The following is a 25,610-nucleotide window of genomic DNA, read 5'->3' on the forward strand; positions in this document are numbered from 1 at the left end:
CTGTCATTCGGGTCGCCTGAGCACGGGATGGGGTTTGGGACAGCGACTTGAGAGCCAGAATTCGCCAAGGCCCATGTTCCAGGGTAGAGATGATGGAACCCAATGCAGAAGGAGCCATTGGTGTGCGCGAGCTCCAGCCATAAGCCCCACGGAACAGACCAAGTCAGAAGGAACAGAATCCCTCATGCTACATGTCACGTCCTTCCACCGAAGTTGGGAGGGATCCGTTTTTCAAACATGAGGTGGCTTTCAGCAGTGGATCACAAGGGGCCCCGCTTCCCTGAGTCGGCAGGATAAGGAAGTCCCCTGCATTTTAGCCCTATAAGAAAAGGCTTCTCTTCTCCGCCTGTGCTTTTCTCAGCCCTTTCCTTTCTCTGGAGCCCAGCTCTGCTGCTTAGCTTCTGGAAACGCTCATTCTATGGCATAGAGTGAGGTGTGGCCTGAATCTAAAATCTCCAGTTATAACCAATGGGGGTTTTCAACTCAATGTGTCATCCTTGGGTCGCTTGACAGGATACATAGGGCACTTGAGGAAATGTCGGGGAAAGCTATTCTGTGGTCTCAAGGGAGGGTTGGAGAGATGCTCCCGAAAACGTGAAGGCCAAAGGAATTCCCTCCGTCCAAAAAGCCATATTCATTTGAATCCCCACTGCCCAAGAAGCCATATTCATTTCTAGCCTGCAGCCTGTGGGAGAATCCGGCTTTCTATAGACTCCCTCCTGAAATTAGCTCTTGTTCCATTCAATCAAAATAGGAGAATTGCCTGGCACGGTGACTCATGCCTCTAATACCAGCAGTTTGGGAGGTTGAGGCGGGCAGATAACAAGGTCAAGAGTTTGAGACCAGCCTGGCCAACATAGTGAAACTCCTTCTCTACTAAAAATACAAAAATTAGTTGGGTATGGTGGTGTGTGCCTGTAGTCCCAGCTACTCGGGAGGCTGAGGTAGGAGAATCGCTTGAACCTGGGAGGCAGAGGTTGTGGTGAGCCGACATTGCTCCACGGCACTCCACCCTGGCCAGCAGAACGAGACTGCATCTCAAAAAAATAAAAAAGAACAAAAGAAAAAGAAAAAGAAAAAGAAAGAAAGAAAACAGAAGAATTGCTTCCCTAGGATACAGCTGCAGATAAACAATGATGCCACCAATAAACAAACCTCCCGTCTATGTGCTCAGGATACGCTCACATAAGGAGAATGTCAGGCTCTATTCTATTCACACTCTGTGGTTTTCTCACCTGCAGTGTGTGTTCTTCAGGGGTCTGTGGACAGAGGAGGAGAGAGAGTGCTGTCTGGTGGGCTGAGACACTGGCGTGGTGACCAGAGCCTAGGAAACTGATTCTGGCCAGGAAGTCTCCCCTCCATGCCTTCTCTTTGTCCCACTCACTCTTCGCATCTTCACAGTGCAGTGGGGACCTTGTGGGTGGAGGTTCCTGTGACTTTCAACTTTAGCAGAGGAAGGCTGGCTTCCCAAGAGTCTCCCTTGGAGTTGGTGCCTTTGGCAGTTTAGGCTCACAACGGTGGTGATCTATGGTGGAGGCCTTGGCCCATGCAGTAGCACATGTCGGACCTTGTTGGGGGTGTCAGTTTTGTGGGGTTCCATGCATCCTTCCAGAGAGTCATTCAAACCTAGCGAGTATGGTCTCAATGCCCCCAGCAGGACACTTTTGTTTACACAAAATCCGGGGCAGGAATGTGAGCAGGCTTCAGCCTCACACCTGCAAACCTGAACAAATTTTGCAATGTCCTTCCAAAGAGCCAGTGGCTCCACAAAGGGCTATGGGCAGTTGTGGAAATGGAAAGAAGTTTTTGGAGATACATACTGGAGGAAGAATGGAAGGACTTGGTCATGGGTTGTTTAGGAGATGGGGAGATACAGATTGAGTAAACTCTCCCAGTATCCTAGGTGAACAGTGGAACAATTTATTGAGCCAGTAAGTCTGGGTCACAGCTGAGTTGAATGAGGAAGAAGCAAACCCAGTTTTAGGGTTGGATCATTATTAAGATGTAATGTCTATGAGGCATACAAGTCCAGAAATCAACTTACTGGTTCTCTACAGGATTTGGGATAGAGATCCAATGTTGGATTAAGAATTCAGGCTTTGGGGCACAATGACTCAAACCTGTAATCCCAGCACTGTGGGAGACTGAGGCAGGCAGATCACCTGAGGTTAGGAGTTCAAGACCAGCCTGGCCAACATGGTGAAACCCTGCCTCTACTAAAACTACAAAAATTAGCTGGGTATGGCAGCACCTACCTGTAATCCCAGCTACTTGGGAGGCTGAAACAGGAGAATCGCTTGAACCTGGGAGGTGGAGTTTGCAGTGAGCCGAGATCATGAGACTTCACTCCTGCCTGGGCAACAGAGTGAGACTCTGTCTCAAAAAAAAAAAAAAAAAAAAAAGAATTCAGGCTTTGGAAATGGATTAGATCTGCCTGAGCTTATTTTTAAGAGAGACAGAGAGAGAGAGAAAGAAGGAAGGGGGGTACTCAAGAAATAACTACACATATTTTTTAATGCTGCTGATGACATAAAAGGTGGGTGGATCACCCGAGGTCAGGAGTTTGAGACCAGCTTGGGCAACATGGTGAAACCCCGTCTCTACTAAAAAATACAAAAATTAGCCGGGTGTGGTGGCACGAGCCTGTAATCCCAGCTACTTGGGAGGCTGAGGCAGGAGAATCACCTGAACCCAGGAGACAGAGGTTGCAGTGAGCCAAGATCGCACCACTGCAATGCCAGCCTGGGTGACAGAACAAGACTCTATCTCAAATAAATAAATAAATAAATAAATAAATAAATAAATAAATCCCAAGCACAATTTCCTCATTGTCTTGGGGTCTTCATTCTGAAAGCTCTGTGCACATGTCCCAGAAACGTGTCTGCCTTTTCTCCTATTCATCTGCCTTTGATGAGTTGATTTCTCAGTGAACCTTCAGAGGGCCAAAGGGAAACCTCTCCCTTTGCCCCCACATTACGTATTTATAATAAGCGTAGGGCAGTTTCCCTAGGCCAAGGTCACTAGATAGCCCGATAAATTTTTTGCCTCTCAATGGAATTCTGTGCATCTCTAGTGTCATAATAACCCAACCTTGCCCGCTGCCTAGACAGAGTGAATTTATCAAGATAGGGGAATTGCAACAGATAAAGTAATTCATGAAGAGTGGGCTGTGTGAGAGACTGGAATTTTACTATTACTCAAATCTGTCACCCTGAGCATTTGAGGATCACAGATTTTAAGGATAATTTGGGGCAGTGGGGGAAGGCCAGTGAGTCGAGAATGCTGATTGGTCAGGTCAGAAGTGAAATCATAGAGAGTCCAAGCTGTCTTCTTGTGCTGAGTCAGTTCCTGGGTGGAGGCCACAAAACCATATGAGCCAGTTTATCAATCTGGGTGGTGCCAGCTGATCCATCAAGTGCAGAGTCTGCAAAATATCTCAAGCACTGATCTTAGGAACGGTTTAGAGGGTCAGAATCTTGTAGCCTCCAGCTGCATGACTCCTAAACCATATTTTTTTTTTTTTTTTTTTTGAGACGGAGTCTCTCTGTCACCCAGGCTGGAGTGCAGTGGCCGGATCTCAGCTCACTGCAAGCTCCGCGTCCTGGGTTTACGCCATTCTCCTGCCTCAGCCTCCCGAGTAGCTGGGACTACAGGCGCCCGCCGCCTCGCCCAGGCAGTTTTTTGTATTTTTTTGGTAGAGATGGGGTTTCACCATGTTAGCCAGGATGGTCTCGATCTCCTGACCTCGTGATCCGCCCATCTCGGCCTCCCAAAGTGCTGGGATTACAGGCTTGAGCCACTGCACCCGGCCCCTAAACCATAATTTTTAATCTTGTGACTAATTTGTTAGTCCTATGAAGGCAGTTTAGTCCCCAGGCAAGAAGGAGGTTTGTTTTGGTAAAGGGTTGTTATCATCTTTGTTTTCAACTATAATCTATAAATGAAGTTCTTTCCAAAGTTAGTTCAGCCTATTCCCAGGAATGAGCAAGGGCAACCTGAAGGTTAGAAACAAAATAGAGTTGGTTAGGTCAGATATTTTTCACTGTCTCGGTTATAATTTTGCAATGGTGGTTTCAGAGAGAGGAATGATTTGGTACTAAAACTTCCCTTTCCGGTCAAAGGGACACCCTTGGTGATGACAAGAGAAACTTTATTTTGTGCTTTTTATCTTTGTTCTTATTTTTCAATATTCTCTATTTTACGACAGATGCTCATTTAAACAACCAGAAGCTGGATTTGAAGAGGAAAGTTTCAAGAAGTATCTCCTTCCCCCTTTCCCATAAAAATAGATTTTCCCTATGTAGAACAGCTATGCAGCAGTTGCCCCATTCTTCCCTGCCAAAAAAAAAAAAAAAAGTTAAAATAGGCCCGGAGTTTGAGAACTAGACTGAGCAACATGGGGAGGGTGAATCCACCTCCTTAAAAAAAAAAAAAAAAAGACTTGGCAAGGTGGTGACCCACACATCACGCTGGGCCCCAACTTAGGAGGCTGGGGAGGCTGACGGCAGGAGGTTTGAGAGTTTTAGTGAGCTAGTATCATGCCCACTGCACTGCAGCCAGGGTGACAGAGTAAGATCCTGTCTCAAAAAACTAAATTTTGGTCTGTATAATCTGAGATAAAAAAACAAACAAACAAAAGAAAACAGAAATGAAGGAAAGAAGAAAGAGAGAGAGAAGAGAGAGAGGGAAGGAGGGAGGGAGGGAGGGAGGGAGGAAGGAAGGAAGGAAGGAAGGAAGGAAGGAAGGAAGGAAGGAAGGAAGACCAATAACAAAGCAAAAATTATCCAATGGTGCAGCCATAAGGAATGATTTTGTGTCTTTTACAGCAACAAGGAGCTGGAGGCCATTATACTCAGTGAACTAACTTCAAAATAGAAAAGCAAATACTTCATGTTCTCACTTATAAGTGGGAGCTAAACAGCGCACACACACTCAGGGACTCCAAAAGGGAGGAAGATGGGAGGGGGACAAGGGATGAAAAATCACCTATCAGATACAATGTTTGCTATGTGGGTATTGGCTGCACTGGAACCCACTCCCCAGCAGAATGCAGTATGCTCATTTAACAAACAAGCACATATACCCCCTAAATGTTTTTTTAATTTGGGGGCAGGGCCTTACAGCCCTGCAGCCTAGTCAGGCTCAGTCTTCTCCCAATTAAAACAAAAATTAGACAAATCGCTGTGCATAGGCAGCAATGCAAATCAAGTCCCTCCCTTTCAAGAAAGGGAGGTAGAATAAGGAAAAAGCCTTATTGATTTTATTGTGGTTGATCAAGGACATACATCAAGATTTACTTGTATTCCAGAACTAGAAAAAATCTTCAGTGCATAGAGTTAAATAGAGCAATGGTTTCTACAATATTTAAACCCACCAGAGATTAGGAGCACTTCACTTGATGAGGCTTGTGCTACTAGAAAGGAAAGGCAAGTTCGTGACATTGATCTGTGTCAAAATTTTTGTTTTCAATCCCTTTACTATCATTACACATCTGGATTGGAACACCAACTGCAAAGAATCAACACATCAAAAATATAACCAGGTGGCTCATGACTGTAATCCCAGGAGTTTGGGAGACTAAGGGGGGAGGATCACTTAAGCCCATGAGTTTGAGATCATCCTGGGATATGTGGCGAGACCCCATCTCTATTAAAATAATAATTGAAATTTAAAAAGAAATATATATAACCAGTGCCTGGACAACATAGTGAGACCAAGTACCCGCTAAAAGAATAGAGATAGATAGATAGATAGATAGATAGATAGATAGATAGATAGATAGAGCAGAGTGTGGTGGCTCATGGCTATATCCCAGCACTTTGGGAGGCCAAGGTGGGAGGATAGTATGAGCCCAGGAGTTCGAGACTCTCCTGGGCAACTTGGTGAGACAACATCTCTATTAAATAATAATAATAATAATAATTAGAGTTAAAAAATATATTTGACTAGAAGCTGAACAACATAGGGAGATCACATGTCTACTAAAAAGATAGATAGATATAGATAGATGTAGAGTGAGGCGTGGTGGTTCATGCCTGTAATCCCAGCACTTGTGGAGGCCAAGAAGGATGGATCACTTGAGTTCAGGAGTTTGAGACTATCATAGACCAGCCTGGGCAACATGGTGGAACCCCATTTCTACAATAAATAAATAAAGCACAAATTAGCCAGGTGTGGTGGCACATGCCTGTAGTTCCTGCTACTTGAGGGGAGGCTAAGCTGGGAAGATGGTTTGAGCCCAAAAGTTTAAGGCCACAGTGAGCCAAGATTGTACCACTGTATTGCAGCCTACGTGACAGAGTGAGGCCCTGTCTTAAAAAAAAAAAAAAAGAAAGAAGGAAATAACAAACAACAACAAAAATTATTACAAACAATAACACAAAATAAATGGGAGTGAAGAAAGATAAAAGGTAATCAAGATAACAACTGTACTTAATTTTTAAAAAATATGTGTGTGTGTGTGTGTGTGTGTGTGTGTGTGTGTGTGTTTAACCGGTCTCTGTCTCTCTTTCTCAGCCAGGGTCTCCATTGCCCAGGCTGGAGGGTGATCCCTGTAAGTCCCAGTTAGGGAGGTCGAAGCTGCAGTGAGCAGTGATCACGAACCTGCACTCCAGTCTGGGTGACAGAGTGCGAAGACCTCACTTCAAAAAAAAAAAAAAAAAAAAAAAGTCAATATAAAACAACAGCAACTTCGCAAGGAGCATAAGAAAATTTAAAAAGAGAGAGAGAAAATAACAACAAAAACTAAAACAGCAACTCAAAGTACTGTGGAAACGAACTGGAAACTGGCAAAAAACAAAACAAACAAAAAAAAACAAATTAAGAAACAAAAACAGAGAAAGATCTCTGTAGTCCCAGGTACTTGAGAAGCTGAGATAGGAGGATCACCGGGGCGAGCCTGCAAGGCGGAGGCTGCAGTGAGCCAGAATCTCGCCCTCTGCTGGACATACACAGTGCTGCCGCCGGCTACAGCCACCTGGTCGACCTTAAACCTTTCATGCTGGTGGCCAAGGCCAAGGCTCGAGGCCGACATCTGGTGAACGCGGCCGTCACGGGAAGAGGCCAAGTGTGGCGCTTGCGGCCTGAGTCTGAGTCCTCTGACCTTCCTTTTCACCTCTCTCCCGCGGTCGCCTGGTCTCCCGGGTGGCGGAAAGAGGAGGAAAGGCGTCAGGCCTGCGCTGCCCACCTCCTGCTGCGGACCCGACGGCCACCCCCAAGTCCGCGCGGCCACCCCTGGAACAGGGACCGCAGGGCCACAACTCTCCGACGCCCGCGACTCAGCAAACCCCACCACCCTCCCCAAACCCCGTTTCAGCCCGGGACGAGCCCCCGGCAGAGTCGGGGAAAGAGGTGGTAACCGGAGAGGCAGGACGCTGAACAGGGATGCCCCCTCCACCATGGCCACCCCCTGCGCGGCACCTGCCACTCCGTCCGCGGAAAGCTCCCAGTTACTCAGAAGACCGAGGTAACAGAATAGCTTGAGCACGGATAGTCGAAGACGCAGTGAGCTGCGATTATGCTACTGCACTCCAGCCTGGATGACAGAGAGAAACTATGTTGAAAAAAAAAAAAAAGAGAGAGAGAGAGAGAACCACAGAAAATAAGCTATAAAGTATTTGTTTAATGTCTGCAAAGCGCTAATTGCATAACAGACTTCTAGAAGTCAGTTTCCAGAATCCAAGGCTTACGCCAGGGTATTCTATACATTTCTTCCTACATTGATTATATATTTTGGGCTTCCCAATATTAATGGAAAAAAATAAAGCATAAACCACAATGAAATAGCACACGATCATGAGAATGACAACCATGCAGAGAAAAATTGCAAAGACTTAGTCCTGGCGAGGACTTGGAGCAACTAGAACTAGAAATATAAACTCCTGCAATAACTTTGAAAAACAGTTCAGTGGTTTATTATAAAGTTAAACATATATTTATTAGGTTACCAAAATATTCTATTCCTAGGTCATTACTAAGGCAAATAGAAAACTAATGTTAAAATGAAAACCTTCATAACATTAGTTTTCTATTTGCTTTAGTAATGACCTAGGAGTGTTTATTATTTAGTAATGACCTAGGATGTTTATTTTCTACTTTATTTGTAATTGCAAAAAGCTAAATGTAAACCAGATACTTTTCTGCAGGTGAATGAATAAACAAACTGTGGTTTATCCATACAATAGAATCCCAGTTGTCAACAAAAAGAAACTATTGATTCACATCATGGTATGAAGACGTCAAATGCATTTCTTTAAGTGAAGAAAGGAAGATCCAAGAGGCTACATATTATAAAATTCAATTTTATGGCATTGTAGAAAAAGAAATTACAGGCATTGATAATAATCAGGTGAGGCTTGATGGCTCAATTCTAATCTCAGCTCTTTGGGGTGCTGAGGTGAGAGGACTGTTTGAGCCCAGGATTTTGACACCAGCCTGGAAGCATAGCAAGACCTCCCTACAGGAGGAGGAGGAGGAGATGAAGAAAGAAGGATGAAGGAAGAAGGAAGGAGGAGAAGGAGGAGGGGAGGAGGAGGAGAGGGAAGACAACAACAACTAAAGAATAATCACTGGTGCCAAAGAATAGGTGAGGGTAGAAGTTAACTGTGAATGGGAAGCATTAGATGATTTTTGGGGTAATGAAAGAGTTCTGTGTGGTACTGTGGAGATGACTACATGACTCTAGACTGTTGTCAAACTTCGTGGAACTGTACATCACGAAGAATAAATTTTCCTTTCAGCAAATTAAAAAAAAAAACATGATTTTGAGGAAATTCTGATAAAATGCAAGCAGTAAAAAATAGAGTTTAACCTTACTAAAAATGTATTATCTAACCTAACACTGTTGAAGAAGATTGGAATGAAAGGTCTTGATGTATATCACTTTGAAAAACAGTGTTTTAATTGAATACTGCAAGACTCAAGAACTGAACACAAACATTGTATTCTGGTTAGTATTGTTTGTTTTTAAGAATATGGATTAGCAATTTTTTTTTTTTTTTTTTTTTTTTTTTTTTTTTTTTTTTTTTTTTTTTTTTTTGAGACGGAGTCTCGCTCTGCCGCCCTGGCTGGAGTGCAGTGGCAGGATCTCAGCTCAATGCAAGCTCCGCCTCCCGGGTTCATGACATTCTCATGCCTCAGCCTCCCGAGTAGCTGGGACTACAAGTGCCCACCACCTCGCCTGGCTAGTTTTTTTGTGTTTTTTAGTAGAGATGGGGTTTCACCGTGTTAGCCAGGATGGTCTCGATCTCCTGACCTCATGATCTGCCTGTCTCGGCCTCCCAAAGTGCTGAGATTACAGACTTGAGCCACCGCGCCCGGCCTGGATTAGCAATTTTTAAGACTAATCTTTCTGTTATTGTATATGTGTGTGTATTTGTGTACATGTCTTTGGGTGTGTGTATACACACACTATACATAAGGTCATTACTTCCAGCTGCTCTCTGAAGTTAAAAAAAAAAAGGGAGGAGAATTCTAGAGCAAGCCCTGTGTTGCTGGACCAGAGTTGGGAATATTTAGATAAATGCATGTCTCATAATACGTCAATTGAGAGAGAGGGAGACAGAGAGAGAGAGAGAGAAAGAAAGGAGAGTTGTTCCTATGAGAATCTATGCTAATATGTAAATTTTCAAACTCTGTCTGCTGAGAGGTTTCAGAAGCAGTCACATCCCAGTATTAATGAGCACACTTAGCTCTTATATCATGGTTTCTAAGTACTATTTGCTAATAAAAGGAAGCAAGACTATTTGAAAAATTAGATAATTCTAGCAGTGGAATAGAACATTCAGGTTAAGGTAGAGTATCTTCTGAAGCTAGAAAGTTAAAAAAGTGCTTTATGAACAACAGAAAAAGACATGTCAGAGGAAGTCAACCTGAAAGACTTTCAAGCAGCCCAAGCTGGAAGAGTGTGAGAAACAAAATAAATAATCATAGGATTGGATTATAACCCTGAGAATAAAAGAAATATTCATAAGTCCATACAGGTCTAGAAAAAATAAACAAATAGAAAAAGAGAGATACAAAGAAAATCTTTTCTATAGAATTCCAAGTACTAATTAATGTAGATGGGTAATGCAAAGTAGAAAATCACAACTAGGACACAACAATAATAATTACTGTAGACAAGATGTACTGAAGAATGCACAAATTGTGGGTAAATTTAAAAGAAAAACAGTGTATTTACATCGCCTCAAAATATTTGCCTCTAAATATTTATAAGCATCATTTTCTCTTAATTTCTTTATAAGACTTATGAATATTTAATAAATGTTACAACCCCGTATTGTGATATATATAATGCATAGACATAAGATTTATAAATAGCACAAAAAATAGAAGGAGGTAATTCAAACTTTTTAACAAGGCCTTCATATTTTACATTTATTAAAATAGTACAGTATTAACTCTAGATAGATTGTGATATGTTAAAGATGCATATTGTAATACCTGGAGAAACGATTTTAAAAAGTAGAGGTGTCACTTAAATGTTAATAAAGGAATAAATTTATATTGTAAAAAGTATTTACACAATAATGTTTGTAAACCTTTTGGTCATAATAGCTTAAAGCAGGAAAAAACTCAAATGTCCATCTCTAGGAAAATGGATGGAAAAATTGTAACTCATTCATACAAGAGAATGCTACTCAGTCATAGAAAGAAACAAGCTACTGAAGCAAATATGCTGGATGAATCTCATAAACCTGCTAAATGAGACAAGCTTAAAATAAAATAGTACATATTGTATGATGTCAGGCAAAATGAACCAATGGTAAACCAAACAAACAAAAAATCACCAAGAAAATAGCCTCTCATGACAACAAAATTGTCTGAAAGACCTGAAGGAATTATCTGAGAATGAAAAAAAAAAATTCATCATTCTATTTTTATATTCTATCAGTAGAATAGAACAAAGTTCAGTTCATTCTTAAAAGATATGAAGGTTATATGAGTGTATTTATCTGTCAAAATTTTTCTTTTTTTCTTTTTCTTTTTTTTTTTTCTTTTGAGACGGAGTCTTGCTCTGCCACCCAGGCTGGAGTGCAGTGGCCGGATCTCAGCTCACTACAAGCTCCGCCTCCCGGGTTTGCGCCATTCTCCTGCCTCAGCCTCCCGAGTAGATGGGACTACAGGCGCCCGCCTCGTCGCCCGGCTAGTTTTTTGTATTTTTAAGTAGAGACAGGGTTTCACCGTATTAGCCAGGATGGTCTCGATCTCCTGACCTCATGATCCGTCCGTCTCGGCTTCCCAAAGTGCTGGGATTACAGGCTTGAGCCACCGCGCCCGGCCCAAAATTTTTCAGTTAGGATTTGTGCCTTTCAATGTATGCACATTTGACCTCACAAATAAAACAAAACTGAAGTAAATAATGTAGAGTGGCCAATGGGTTGACCAGGGCTGACTGAAGTAGAGAAGTGTAGATGACACCAGAATCGCACAAGATCAGTTGTTGCTGTGGCTTCATGACAAGTCTATTGTGGTTGTCCTGAAGCCTCAACAATATGTGTTTTGTTTGTTTTGCACATGTTAAAAATTTTCTGTAATAAAACACAAAATTAATCTATAATGTTAGCTCATAAGATTATGGCTATTGTTGGAGAAGAAAGGATAAGGCATTTGCTGAGGCATGGATGAGTCTAGTTTTATTTTATTTTGAGAAAAAGTCTCACTCTTTCACACAGAATAGAGTGCAGGGGTGTGATTTTGGCTCACTGTAGCCTCCACCAATCAGGTTCAAATGATCCTCCCACCTCAGTTTTCCAAGGAGCTAGGACCCCACATGCACCACCATGCCTGGTTGTTTTTTGGTATTTTATTTTAGAAGAGACAGGGTGTCACCATGGTTCCCAGGCTGGTCTTAAACTCCTAAGCTCAAGCAATCTGCAGGCCTCGGCCTTCCAAAATACAAAGATTACAGGAGTGACCCACTGCACCGGGCCTAGATTTATTTTTTGATTACACAAGTGTGTTTTTTGTAACAATTTATTGAGCTTTACATGAATAAATGTTTTGTGCATGTAGTTCTGTATGCTACATATTAACAAAAAAATTAGGCCTGGCACAGTGGCTCACGCCTGTAATCCCAGCACTTTGGGAGGCCGAGGTGGGCAGATCACGAGGTCAGGAGTTCGAGACCAGCCTGGCCAATATGGTGAAACCCCGTCTCTACTAAAAATACAAAACTTAGCCGGGGGTGGTGGCGGACGCCTGTAGTCCCAGCTACTCAGGAGGCTGAGGCAGGAGAATCGCTTGAACCCGGGAGATGGAGGTTGTAGTGAGCCGAGATCAGGCCACTGCACTCCAGCCTGGGAGACAGTGAGACTCCGTCTCAAAAAAAAATTAAATAGTACATATTTGTACAGAAATGCTAACTCAGTATCTCAGAATAATGGCAGGATTTTAGTTTTTTGTTTTGTTTTGTTTTCTGGTGGAACACACTCACTCAGGACATAATCATACAGATGTTAATATTCAAAGGGAATATTAAAGCTCTAACCTTTGGGTGAGTGATAGGTATTTTTCTTTCTTAATTTGGTCCATATAATGTTTTTTGTTTTGTGGAAATGCAGCTTTTTCCTAATTTAAGGAAATGTTTTCCTCACAGTAATAATCATCAGTGCCACAGCACCTTGCACAGTGTCCTCCACATAGTGTGCAGTATCTATGGAACCAGGTTGAATCGGGAACAGAACCAATAGCAAGGTTGGTTCTGAAAAAAATAGTAATTTGATAATACTGGTAAGACTGAAAGGCCATGATTTAGTGGCAAACAATTTTTTATTTATTTGAGAAATAATTGGCAAGTAGGTGATCTAAAAAGTGTTGGTTTAAAGCAGTGGCTTTGAGCTTGGCTGTACTCTGTCGTCACCTTGAAAGATTTAAACCATACTGTTGCCCTGGTTCCATTCCGGGAATTCTGATTTAATTGGGGTGTGTCGACTTGAATTGGGAAGAGTGTTAAAGGCCCTCCCCCAGGTGATTTTTACACGCAGAGTGGGGAGAAAACAATTGGTTCAGCGTGAAAGATGCATTCACTGTGTGTGATTTTCATGTGTGCTGCTGAGAATTGCCTCATGGCTGCTTCTGACTTTAGAATCTTAAAAAGCAGCTCTGTTATTTTAAAAATCAAAGGACAACTTCAGATGCACTCAGCTCTTTTTCTAAATTTCAGCAGAATAAAATTTCCTGTTAGCAGATTTGTCTATAAGTCACTTCATATCAAGGTTAGAGTTTGTTTCAGGCACAGTAGTTTTAGTCAGCAATGAAAATCATAAATAGCCTCCAAATATCAAAAAGGGATGAAAAGCATTTGCAGACATATGAAATCTGTTTGTTAAATAAAGTTTAACTTAAGCTGCCTTTTTGTGTGTTTTGAATTGAGGCTGAGGGTTTCTTCATACATGGTCAACTGAAACCCAACGGAAAATGTAAATAAACTGTAACCTAGTTTTGGGTCAGTTATCAAATTTTGGCCAATCAAAAGAGACTAACTGCTTAATTCATGTCTAAATAAAGCAAATGCCAAACTGTAATTAATCACTGTTTCTGTAACTCACTTTTCTTTCCTGTACTTCTGGTTTTTTATCTGTGCATAAATATTCTTCCATTATGTTGTGACCAGAAAGGGATTGTAGTTGAGGGTTAAAAAGAAAAAGAAACAAGTGTTCCTGTGCTTAGCAGTTCACTTCAAGTACAGTTATAAGACAAATCCGAAAAGCCAAGATCAAAGGAATAGGCTCCAGGTGCCCCCCTCACTCCAGAACAAGGTTGAAGGAAAAAAGAAAAAGACAAATTCCCTTACTGTTACTCCTTTCCTTTGCCTCTTAAGCATGATTATGTTTTACAAATGTCTGTATTTAGCCAGTTCTTGTTTTTCTTTTGATGCAGCTACAAGGCCACCAGCGATGCAAGGCCACAAGTTATGCACTATATGATTAACTGCTTTTGTTTTGCTTCTGTAAGCCCACTTATAAAAACCCTGCTCTGTCTTTGTTGAAGGCTCAGCTTTTTAGATGTGAATCCACTGAGCCAGTGGGTACCTTAAAATAAATATCCTCCTTTACTCACCTGTGCTAGTCTCTCTCGTCCTCTGCATCCCACAACAGGATCACAATCCAAACCTCAAGAGAGCGTTCTTGAATCTCACACATAAAAGAATTTAGGGTGAGTCAGCCAGGCACAGTGGCTCATGCCTCTGATCCCAGCACTTTGAGATGCTGAGGCACGTGGATCACAAGGTCAAGAGATCGAGACTATCCTGGCCAACATGGAGAAACCCCGTTTCTACTAAAAATACAAAAATTAGCTGGGCGAGGTGGCGCATGCCTGTACTCCCAGTGACTCAGGAGGCTGAGGCGGGAGAATCACTTGAACCCAGGAGGTAGAGGTTGCAGTGACCTGAGATCATGGCACTGCAATCCAGCCTGGGCGACAGAGCGAGACTCCATCTCAAAAACAAACAAACAAACAAACAAACAAACAAAGAATTTAGGGCAAGTCTATAAAGTAAAAGCAAGTTTATTGAGAAAGTGAAGAAGTTGAAGAGTGGCTACCTATAGACAGAACAATGGTATGGACTGCTTGATGGAGTATACTTATAGTTATTTATTGATTATATGCTAAACAAGAGGTGAAATATTTATGAGTTTTCCATGACTGGAGTGAGCAATTTCCAGAATTGACAGTTCTTCCCCCTTTTAGACTATGTAATTTAACTTCCGGACATTTCCATGGCATTTGTAAACTGTCATGGCACCAGTGGGAGTTTCTTCTAACATGCTAATGCATTGTAATCAATATATAATCAGCAGTGAGGATGACCAGAGGTCACTTTCATTATCATCTTGAATTTCATGGATTATGTCTGGCTTTTTTATTGCATTCTGTTTTATCAATTGGGTCTCTTTTCTGTATTTTGTGATCCCAAACCTATTGAACTCCTATCTCATCCTATGACTAAGAATGCCTGACTTTTTGTGAATGCAGTCCAACAGGTCTCAGCATTATTTTACCCATCCCCTACTCATAGTGAAATTGTTCTAGTTTAAATGCCTCCAACAGTGTGACTGCTTGGGAGTTTTCTCTGAGCCTACTCTGGCTCACCAGACTGCAAAATTAGTGAAAAACTTTTTGCTTGATTAAACTCTGTTAAATTTATTTTGTTTGGTTGGGCATGGTGGCTCACACCTGTAATCCCAGCACTTTGGGAGGCCGAGGTGGGTGGATCACCTGAGGTCAGGAGTTCGAGATCAGCCTGGCCAACTTGGTGAAACCCTGTCTATACTAAAAATCCAAAAAAAAAAAAAAAAAAAAAAAAAAAAGCTGGGCATGGTGGCGGGTGCCTGTACTCCCAGCTACTTGGGAGGCTGAGGTAGGAGAATTGCTTGAACCTGAGAGGCAAAGTTTGCAGTGAGCCAAGAACGTGCCTGCCATTGCATTTCAGCCTGGATGACAAGAATGAGAGTCCATCTCTAATACATATGTATATATTTGGTTTAAGACATTTTTAACAGATTGAACTAGAAGTAAAATCTGAAATAGAGCCTCTAGCAACCCCCAAGAACACCAAGTGCCAAACAATGGCTTATTGTGTTCACTGCTGTCTTGCAGCAACTAGGGAGCATAATAAGTTCTTGCTTGGATTCCAAAGTGTCATGGATTTGTGTTTTGAACTCTCTGAGTTTTAGTGAATTTAGAATTCAAACTGGATTGAGAAGTCAGGACAGAAAGTGGACTGGATCTAGAGTCAGATTGGATCTGATAATTAACTGGCTTGGATTCAGTTAGAGGTCTATGACATCTCACTGGGTCAGGTAGAAATCAGTAGTGAATGGCAATAATGCAAGAGTTGCAAGCTTTGACATCTGTAAACTGGCAGAAATTGTGTTTTATCCCCTTGGTTTCTTATTCTTGTGCTCTTTTAGGCAGAAAAGAATCTTTGGCTAAGTTTGTCAGAATGATACCAGCCAAAGCAAGGTTCAAGATAAGAATAGAATCCTTAATTTTTTAAGAACTGAGTAATTTATCTTCCACGTATGCCTACATTTACATGAGTATGTATTAGACCCTGGTAGCAGCAAACACAGAAATGGGAAAATTTTTACTAAAGGTAATTTAAAATTACAATGGGGTGTTCCAAATAAACATCACTGCACTTTAGGATGTGCATTTAAAAAGAAGTCTCCCTAGTTCCTCATCTAGGCTTGACTGCTGATGTGCAGCAGCTTCTAAAAAGATTTTAATATATTTATTTTTTTAAAGATAATCTTCGTAAAAGGTAAATAAAAGACTGATTTATAACAAAAATTAAATCTGCCAACCTTTTTGCTTAGTCATTATCCTTCCTAGAAGGTTAACATATATATCTATATATATATACTGGGAGTTCTCAGATGGTTCCCCTGGAAGTTGCTTTTCTAATTCTGGAGGATTGTCCCCTGTAGTCCTGCCTGATATGCCTGTTAAAATAGCAGGGCTGATTTTACACTGTATGTGTGTGTATATATATATATATATATGTATATATATATGTGTGTGTGTGTGTGTGTGTATATATATATATATATTAAAGTATTTGTAAAAGTAGACCCTTAGGTAAAGTAGGTTTGCTCCTTTTTAAGGTTTATCCATGCTGAGTCCAGGCATAGAGAATTTTTTTGAGTCCAGGCATAGAGAATATTTCTTAATGGGCTCCACCCTGAACTAAATAATTATAGCTAAGAAACAATAGCTACGTTAAAAGACCACTTTTGAGAGAGAGGGAAAGTGGTGACTAGAAGGCAAGACTAACTTGCAGCTCCCACTTGCATAGACAGAATAGCATGTGGATATTCACATTACAAACTTCTGCGTCAAGAACCACCACAGAAACATACAAAGAATACCAAAAAAAATGAACTCACAAAACTTTTTTTCTTTTTGAGATGGAATCTCGCTCACTCTGTCACCCAGGCTGCAGTGTAGTGGTGCTATCTCGGCTCACTGCAACCTCTGCCTCCTGGGTTAAAGCGATTCTTCTGCCTCAGCCTCCAGAGTAGCTGGGACTACAGGATCTTCCTCTTGGTTTCTACTATAAAAGACCAAAGTGGCCACCTTCAGGCGGTCTTTAAGGTGCTATTTGGTCCTATAGCTTGCTTCTGTAGTTTCCTTCTAATATCGGAAGCTGACTGTGTAATAAACTTGTCCTTTAGAATGAGCTGTTTCTTGACCATATCGGGGGATAAGCAGGATTGTTCTATTAGTGCCTCTCTCAGCCTTTCCATAAAGGCTGCAGGATTCTCATCTGGCTTTTGGTCTATCATAGACAGTTTAGAAGAATTAAGAAATTTGGCCTTAGTTCTTTCTAGACCTTCTAAAATGCATATTAAAAAGTGTTTCCATTTCCATTCATCTGCAGAGCTACTGGAGTCCCAGTCGGGGTTGTCAAGAGGAACTGCGTCACTCCTATTCGAAATGGTGTTTCTTCTATTTCTTCACGGAATTCCCTATCTCCTTTTTTCCCTTTTGATGTATTATAGGAGATACGTTGCTCATTTCTGAAAATCTCTGCTGCCTGCAGAGCTGCCTGCTTTTCAGCTGTAGTTGGGGTTGGGTTTAGAAGCAGCATAACATCCTTTCATGTGAGGGGATACACTTGAGTTAAATTCTGAAAACTTTCTATAAACCTATTGGAGTTGTCAGAAAATTGGACTAAGTCTTCCTTTACTTCTCTAGGGTCCTGTAATAAGAAGGGAACTTGCGGTGGCCCCAAATACTGGGAGTTCTCAGATGGTTCCCCTGGAAGTTGCTTTTCTAATTCTCGAGGATTGTCCCCTATAGTCCTGCCTGATATGCCTGTTAAACTAGCAGGGCTGATTTTACAATGCTTGCAAAGGTTCAGTAAAAATGCCATACCCTTGTGCAAAAGAAAATGAGTTGCTTTTTTCTTCAAAGTCCTGAGGTTAAAGAAATTCTAGTGTTTCACAGTGCACTCCAGAGGGGTGCAAGCTGAAGATGGTCTGTTACCCATCTAGAAAAAAAGTGAGAATAAAAGCATCCTTTTAGTTTTCCTTCTTTCATTGTGACCCAGGGTGGAGGGGAAGATAGTGTGAGTGTCTCCCGACCATTCTCTTTTCTTGGTTCCTGGGTCCTGGCACCGTGTTAAATGTGCTGCCCTGGTTGTCGGTGTGGCTTTCCAAGCCACGGAACCAGATGAACTAAGTGATGGGATTAACCGTGCTTTACCCAGGCAACCTTAGCTTATCAACCTGTGATCCCCTTTGACTTTCTAGACTTGTGTGATCTTCTTGGCTCCCCCCAAAAACGAATCTTTGCAGAGAATCTAATAGTCACCTTTGGGCGAGGTTTCTTTAACAACAAAAAAAATTTGCTAGATTGCCTGCTATTATGGCTCATGATAAAACATTCACCCTTAGAAAAGTGTTTCTGATTAACTTCTAAACTTAAAATTCTCCTTACTAATTAAGTACTTTTCTAATTAGAGGCAGACTGGGTGCCTTAAATGAAGGTAGGGACCTAACGATGACTTTTTCTACTAATGGGACAGTATCAGAACTAAAATTTGGCTATGGAGGATATTTTGCTCCTAATTGTTGAAGGCAGAGCTTTCCCATTCACAGAAGGGTCTTTTCTAGCAGCACAAAAATAATTAGGAAACTGCAGTGTTATGGTAAATGACTGAAATGTGTCTCATGAAGAGAATTTCTATTTTCACTAGGTGACACTGTTGGCTTAGAAATACCATGTGCTCACTAGAGGAAAGATACAGATGCTTATCGAGTTCTGCCTGAGGCATTTGCCAATCTTTCCTAATGAAAGTGTTTCTCTGAACTGTAAACCTTCCTGCACATTGCACACACAGAGAGAATAAGACACATAGTGACACCAGATAGAAAGAAAGGAAAATTTTGTGACAGGATAGCTGAAGATCCTTTACCAACACTCAGATGGGCCGTCACAGGCTGGCTTCAGTCCAGAAGGTTTTGAATAGTGCCAGGGTGTGCCCTGGACAATAATCCTCCATTGCTTCAGACTTCTTCCAGCCTCACATGATGGTTAGGACCTCTGTGAACAAAACTGATTTGAAGAAAGCCTTGAGATTAAAAGACAGATTTGAGGTCCACTCCATACTCACCAATCCGATGTTTGTATCTTCTGTTCTGATTCTGATCCCAAATGAGAACCCCCAAATGAAATGGCTTTGTTGTCGGGGCCTCTACCTGTGGTTCTGTGTCTTGAATCGAGAAGGAATTCAGGACACAAACACACACAAGCAGGGTGTTTAGAAACAGAAATTTTAAAAGACAGAAAGAAGAGAGAGAGAAAAAGCTTCCTCATTCTGAGAATGTGCGTTACCCAAGAGAGGGTCTTTGATTTGGGGCAGAATGTGACTGATTTTGTACGGTGGCTTGAGGAGGCTGTGATTGATTTACATAGGTGATGATTGATTTACAGGGGATTGGTTTGACTAGGTCTGCCAATTACATAGCCCATCAAAACAAAGACCCTTAAAGTATCCACCCATACGAGAAGGCACTGGATGCCCTTTGGTTTTGACATGTGGGTGAAGTTTATCTTCCAGATCTCCCTTGAATAGCTTCCCACCCTTTGGGTTCAGAGAGGGAGAAGCTGCCTGTTGAGGAGATTATCTTTAAGATAGGCTTCATAAGCTTTAACAACCTGTGTGACTGTTCTGAATAAGTTCTCTCCTGAAAACAATCTCTGGGCATATTGATAAGTTTTATTCTTTCCCAAGTGAAAAGCTTGGTGAAGCATTTTAAGAACTTTCCATTGGCTAGAGACTGGCAAGTGGAGTTTGCCATTCTTTATCTCTAGCTGTTCTGAGGGCTGGAAAGTGTACCCTTGAGTAATGACCCGTTTTATCTCTGCAGGAGAGTACTGGGGCCTATTTTTTCTCACGGAGTCTTCCCATATTAGAGGTGTATGAAGTATGTTGTTGCCCTGAAGCCTCCTTTCTGCTGATTTAACTGCCTGATCAGCTAAACTATTTCCTTTGGGTACTTCCTGTTTTGTTTTTATATTCCTTAGAATGCATTACTGCTACCTTTTGTGGAAGGTAAACTGAGGATAATAACCTGTTGATTTTTTGATGGTTTTCATTTCACATTGGATTTTTGCACTCCGAATATTGGGGTGTTACAGGGTTTGAGGAGGGCCTAGATTTTTAGGTTACTGATAATGGCTTCTAGCCCTTTTTTATCCTTTGGCTTTAGGAGGTATTTTTCCTGGTTAGAAAAGAAAGTGGAATCCACCAGGTGTGGTGGCTTACACCTGTAATCCCAGCACTTTGGAAGGCTGAGGTGAGCAGATCACTTGAGGTTAGGAGTTTGAAACCAGCCTGGCCAACATGGTGAAACCTTGTCTCTACTTAAAAAAAAAAAAAAAAAAAATACGCAGGCATGGTGGTGCATGCCTATAATCCCAGCTACTTGGGAGGCTGAGGCAGGAGAATTGCTTGAACCCCAGAGGCTGAAGCTGCAGTGAGCCCAGATTGTGCCATTGCACTCCAGCCTGGGCAACAAGAGTGAAAACTCCATAAAAAAAAAAAAAAAAAGACAAATCAATAAATAGATAAATAAATAAAAAGAAAGTGGAATCCTTAAGTTGGATCCAGACTGGCCTCATGTTTACAGCTTGACCTATTCTTCTTTGAGTTGCCCACACTTCTGGATTAATATTATCTTCCACCAGATAAAGACAAAGAACTTGTCCTGGGCCTGTAAGGATGCAAGTTAGAATGTCTCTATCTAATAAAGGAGTGGAACTTTTTCAGGCATGATTTAAAAGCCATGTGTAAATAATAGGACCTTTTAACACAATTAAGGGATTGAGAAAAATATTGGATTAGAGTTTTTCCTGAGATCTCTCTCACAGTCATGCTATGGGAAAAGGGTAGAAAATTAGAAGAAGAGAGAGGTTGACTCCAGCTTCCAGAAGGAGGTCTACCTTCCTTCAATTTTCAGAATCACCTGAGGATCCTGTGCTGTAATGGCATTTTGAGTCACTAGAACCAGGGGTTTGAGCCCTGGGACCCATAAGTCCTTCTGGACCATCTGTGAGGCTGTTTCGGAAGCTGATGACCTCCATTTCTGGAAGCAGTTTGATTCCAGTGGACCATGCCACAGGCTGGACAGGGTTGAGGTGGATTCCTCTTGGTGCCTGGGCCCTCCTTCTCAAAGTGCGCTGACTTGCCACGTGGGTAGCAATTAGTGGATGCACCTTGGGATCCTGAACTTTGTAAGCCTGCAAAGCAGCTCCCAGAGCCTTTGTTCTTCTCTTGTGCTTTCTCTCTTTCTTTGGGAACTCCTCCTGGTCCCTACTACAAAAGACTAAGTTGGCCACACTCAGGAGGTTCTCCAAGGTGCTGTCTGCTCCTATAACCTGCTTCCACAGTTTTCTTCTAGTATCAGGAGCTGCCAGTGTAATAAACTTTTTCTTTAGGATTAGCTGTCCCTTAACTGAATCAGGGGATAAGGAGGTGTGTTTTATTAGTGCCTCTCTCAGCCTTTTCATAAAGGCTGCAGGATTCTCATCTAACTTCTGGTCTATCACGGACAGTTTAGAGTAATTAAGAGGATTGGCCTTAGTTCTCCATAGGCCCTTCAATATGCACATTAAAAAATGTTGGATTTTCTATTTATCTGTGGCATCCCTGGGGTTCCAATCAGGATTCTTAAGAGGTACTGCCTCTCTTTCTATTGGGAATAATGTTTCTCCTATTTTTTCACTCACTATTTTTTTTTTTTTTTTTCCTTTTTGGCCTACTATAGGAGAAATATTGCTCATCTCCAAAAATTTTCTGCCTGCAGACCTTCTCATTTTTCAGCTGCTTAGGAGCAGCCTAACATCCCTCTATGTGAGGTTAAACACCTGAGGTAAATTTTGAAAAGCTTCTATATACCTATTGGGGTGATCAGAAAATTGACCTAAGTCTCCCTTTATTTGACTAAGGATCTGTCAGTACATGGGAACTTGAGGGGGTCCTGAATAAGGGGGATCCTCAGATGGTTCTCCTGGAAGTTGCTTCTCTAATATTGGAGAATCATTCCTATAGACCTGGTTGATATGACTGCTAATAGAGCTGGGTTGATTTTGCAGTGCTTTCAAAGGTCTAGTAAAAATGTCAGTCCCTTGTGCAATAAGTCACTTTTTTTTTCTTTTTTCAAACTCATGGGTTTCTAGGAGTGCCAATGCTTCTGAATGCACTCAAGAGGAGTGCAGGCCAAAGATGGCTTGTTACCCACTGGAAAGAAAAGTGACAGAAAGGCATCCTTTTAGTATCCTTTCTTTCCCTTGAAGTGGTCCAAGGTGGAGAGAAGGACAGTGGTCTTGACTTTGGTGGGACACTCTGTTCCTAAAAAATTCACAAAACCAGTAACCCCTTGAGCTATCTTTCCAGTTACTATTGGCATTTTCTGATCTTGCCTAACAGGATTACCTTCCTGAACTGTGAAAATTCCTGCAGCATATGAAGAGAGGATAGAAGACATGGTGGTCACAGACAGGAAAGGGAGAAAACTTGTGATGGGGAAAGCTTGGAAATCCTGTTGCCAACAACCAATTGAGCAGTCAGAGGCTGGGATCAGTCCAGAAGCCTTCAGATAAAACCAAGGTGTGGTCCAGAAAAGAAATCCTCAATTACTTTAAGACCTTTTCCAGCCTCCTGTGATGGCTAGGACCTCCATAAATGAAAAGCAGTTTGAAAAATAGCCAACATTCATTCAGATGGCCATAGGACACCTATTTCTGGTTTTATTTAATTTTAAAATGGAGTGTGAGAGCCTCAAAATAAAAGGACAGAGTTGGGGTCTGATTTGTTTTTTGTTTCTAGACAGCGTCTTGCTCTGTCACCCAGGCTGAAGTGCAATGGTGTGACCCCGGCTCACTGCAACCTCCGCCTCCTGGGTTCAAGCAATTCTCCTACCTCAGCATCCTGGGTACCTGGGATTACAGGCATGCACCACCACGCTCGGCTATTTAGTACTTTTAGTACTAAAAACACATGTTGACCAGGCTGGTCTCAAACTCGTGACCTCAAGAGACTCGCCCACCTCAGCCTCCTAAAGTGCTGCAATTACAGGTGTGAGCCACTGCGCCTGGCCAGCATTTGCTTTGTTACTTGCCCTTCCTATAATCCTGGGCAAGCCCCCACAATGAAGCGGTGTCATTCATCTGGGGTAATACCTGAGGTTTATTGCCTCACAGCAAGAAAATTAAGGATGCAAACACATGAGGAGTGAGTTTAAGAGCAGAGGTTTAATAGGCAAAAGAAAAAGAAAATCTCTCTCTCCTGCAGAGAGAGATGGGCTCTCGAGCAGGTCTTCCAGTTCTGTGGTGAAATGCATGGGGTTTTACAGATGAGCTTGAGGAAGTGGTGTTTCTGATTTACATAGGGACTAAAAGATTGGTCACACAAGGTATGCCATTTACACAGTGCATGAAGAAGCTGGCCACTTCACTTTAATTTCCTACTATGCACATGGGTTCTTTACCCCGCCAGTGCCCTGTTTCCTGTTCCTTTACACACGTGATTCACAAAAAAAAAAACATGGCGCCTCCATGTTGAAAATGCTTGGCCCCAGGTAGCTTTTCCTATTGGCACAGCTGCCGACATTCTCCCATGTGAGCTTCCGGCTTGCTTATCTATGTTTGCAGCTGGATTTTACAGGCTGCTCTTTGTTGAAAAAAAAAATCAATTGCGGGCTGTTTCTTGTTAAAAGAGAAGTTTTGCTGAGGACTCTCTTATACTCACAATTTGCCTAAATAATTTCTTTTGCGCGCTGGTATCAATAAAAGCAGAGCATAGAACGATGTGGGGTGGAGAAGATGTTGGTCATAAATAGTAAGTATTCCCTATATTTTTTACCTTCACAAATAAGTTATTCTCCTCTCAGTTTTGATTCACCAAGAAATTGAATCATATTCTGAAAAATCAAAACTGAAGGAATAATATATTTGTTAAAGCAATACAGGTTTTATACTGAAATTTTAGAAGCTTAGCAAGATATTGTATTGTCTGCTCGTATCACAATTCCTTGAGGGTTTTTTTTTCTGGTTAAGAGGACTTCTAAATAATCTTTCAGGGATTATATTTTTTTTAATCTTCTATCTGCATTCTCCTTTCTTCAGCCAACAAATGAAAAAAGAGATGCAGAGAAGACACATTTGTTTCTTAACCAAACATAACTTTTACTCACTATTAGTCAATGCGGGTAGTGCTGAGAAGAGTAGTTTCCTGGAAGGACAACAAAAAACACACTGATAAAAAAAAGTATAAATCTTTCATCAAAAGCGAATGTATTTTAAGTAAAATAAGCATATGCATCAATAATAAAATGCTTGTGGTAAAATATTTCTTTGGTTGATTTCTATTGAGCTCAGGTAATATTTGACTAAAAGCTAGCAAATATCTAACAGAAAAAATATTTTTTGAAATAAGAACATTGTGAATGAAGTTATTCTGTCAAGAGAAGTAAAAATATGAGGATCTCATACTAATAGTTTCATCTACAGTCGTACGACATCAAATGTTACTTTATTTTAAAAAGTATTTCATATAAGTATTTCACTTGTATTTACTTTTGTTTTATATAAGTCTTCCATTTATATCAGCTTCCTTCAATATTTCAATGTCCTCTCCACTTTATGTCAGTGGAAAAGAGTCCAGCTGGTTTCAGGAAAGCACGTGGTGCCATTGCTATTTTAATGTTGATGATCAAGAGTGCTTGTTTGGGAGTATTTCTGTGCCAAACACTGTTATTTGGCCCAAAGTACTGGTTTTCTATTTGTCTCTAAATTTAGTAATAAAATACAATTATTGGCTAAGAGCACTTCATCTTATTCAAATATGTTTTATAAAATTTGGTTGAAATTTAAGTGTTTGTGACTTATCCAGAATATTGACATTTTTTATAAATCCAAATTGAATACTTTAAATAAATAAACTTTTAGTAAAAGGCATTGTGAGGCAGAGTAAGATTCATAAAATTTCTTTATAATATGAAAGAAATGTGTTAACCTGTTCCCAGTAATCACTCTGAACACAGCATTCTCAGTTCCCCAGAATTCACCCTTAGTCACAAAGGAGAAATTGGTATCTCTGTAAACAGGCACAAGGAGGTGCTGAGTGGAGGTACATGGCACTGCACTTCAGTGCTTTATTAGGGTTTTAATTTTATTGGACTGTCATTTGCATGGCTAGATACTTACCGAATCTACTCATGCTATTTTTTAACAGCTACTGGCATCTGTTATCCATTAGTTTAAACAATTATTTGCCTAGCTGAAAAATAAATCTTTTGTTAATTTACTCTAAATTGAGAAACTAGATTTGCAATCTTTAATCTTCCAATGTTAAAGCAAATCAGAGAAGTGCAATGTGTGTATATAGAATGCATTTTCCTGCCTATTAAAATTCTTCTTGTATTACCTTGGAAGCACTAAAAAGTCACCTAAAAAATATTCTTTTTAAAATCTTTGGCTGGGCGCAGTGGCTCACACCTGTAATCCCAGCAGTTTGGGAGGCTGAGGCAGGTGGATCACCTGAGGTCAGTTTGAGACAAGCCTGACCAACATGGAGAAACCCCATCTCTAATAAA

The 25,610-nt window shown here is 41.2% G+C and overlaps 1 protein-coding gene and 1 pseudogene across 1 annotated transcript in view; one reads left to right on the top strand and one right to left on the bottom strand.

The window, feature by feature from the left end:
* Window positions 1-3,700: 3,700 nt before the first annotated feature.
* Window positions 3,701-25,610, bottom strand: part of LOC104671909 (zinc finger protein 91) — a gene marked incomplete at its 3' end in the record, with an annotated part of 193,822 nt that continues 171,912 nt past the window's right edge. The window contains 1 exon segment of the mRNA XM_030942334.1: window positions 3,701-3,795. Within this exon segment, the coding sequence (XP_030798194.1) occupies window positions 3,701-3,795 (95 nt within the window).
* Window positions 7,384-25,610, top strand: part of LOC104667969 — a 38,217-nt pseudogene continuing 19,990 nt past the window's right edge.

Source organism: Rhinopithecus roxellana, chromosome 12 (genome assembly GCF_007565055.1).
Source record: "Rhinopithecus roxellana isolate Shanxi Qingling chromosome 12, ASM756505v1, whole genome shotgun sequence".
Taxonomy (NCBI): domain Eukaryota; kingdom Metazoa; phylum Chordata; class Mammalia; order Primates; family Cercopithecidae; genus Rhinopithecus; species Rhinopithecus roxellana.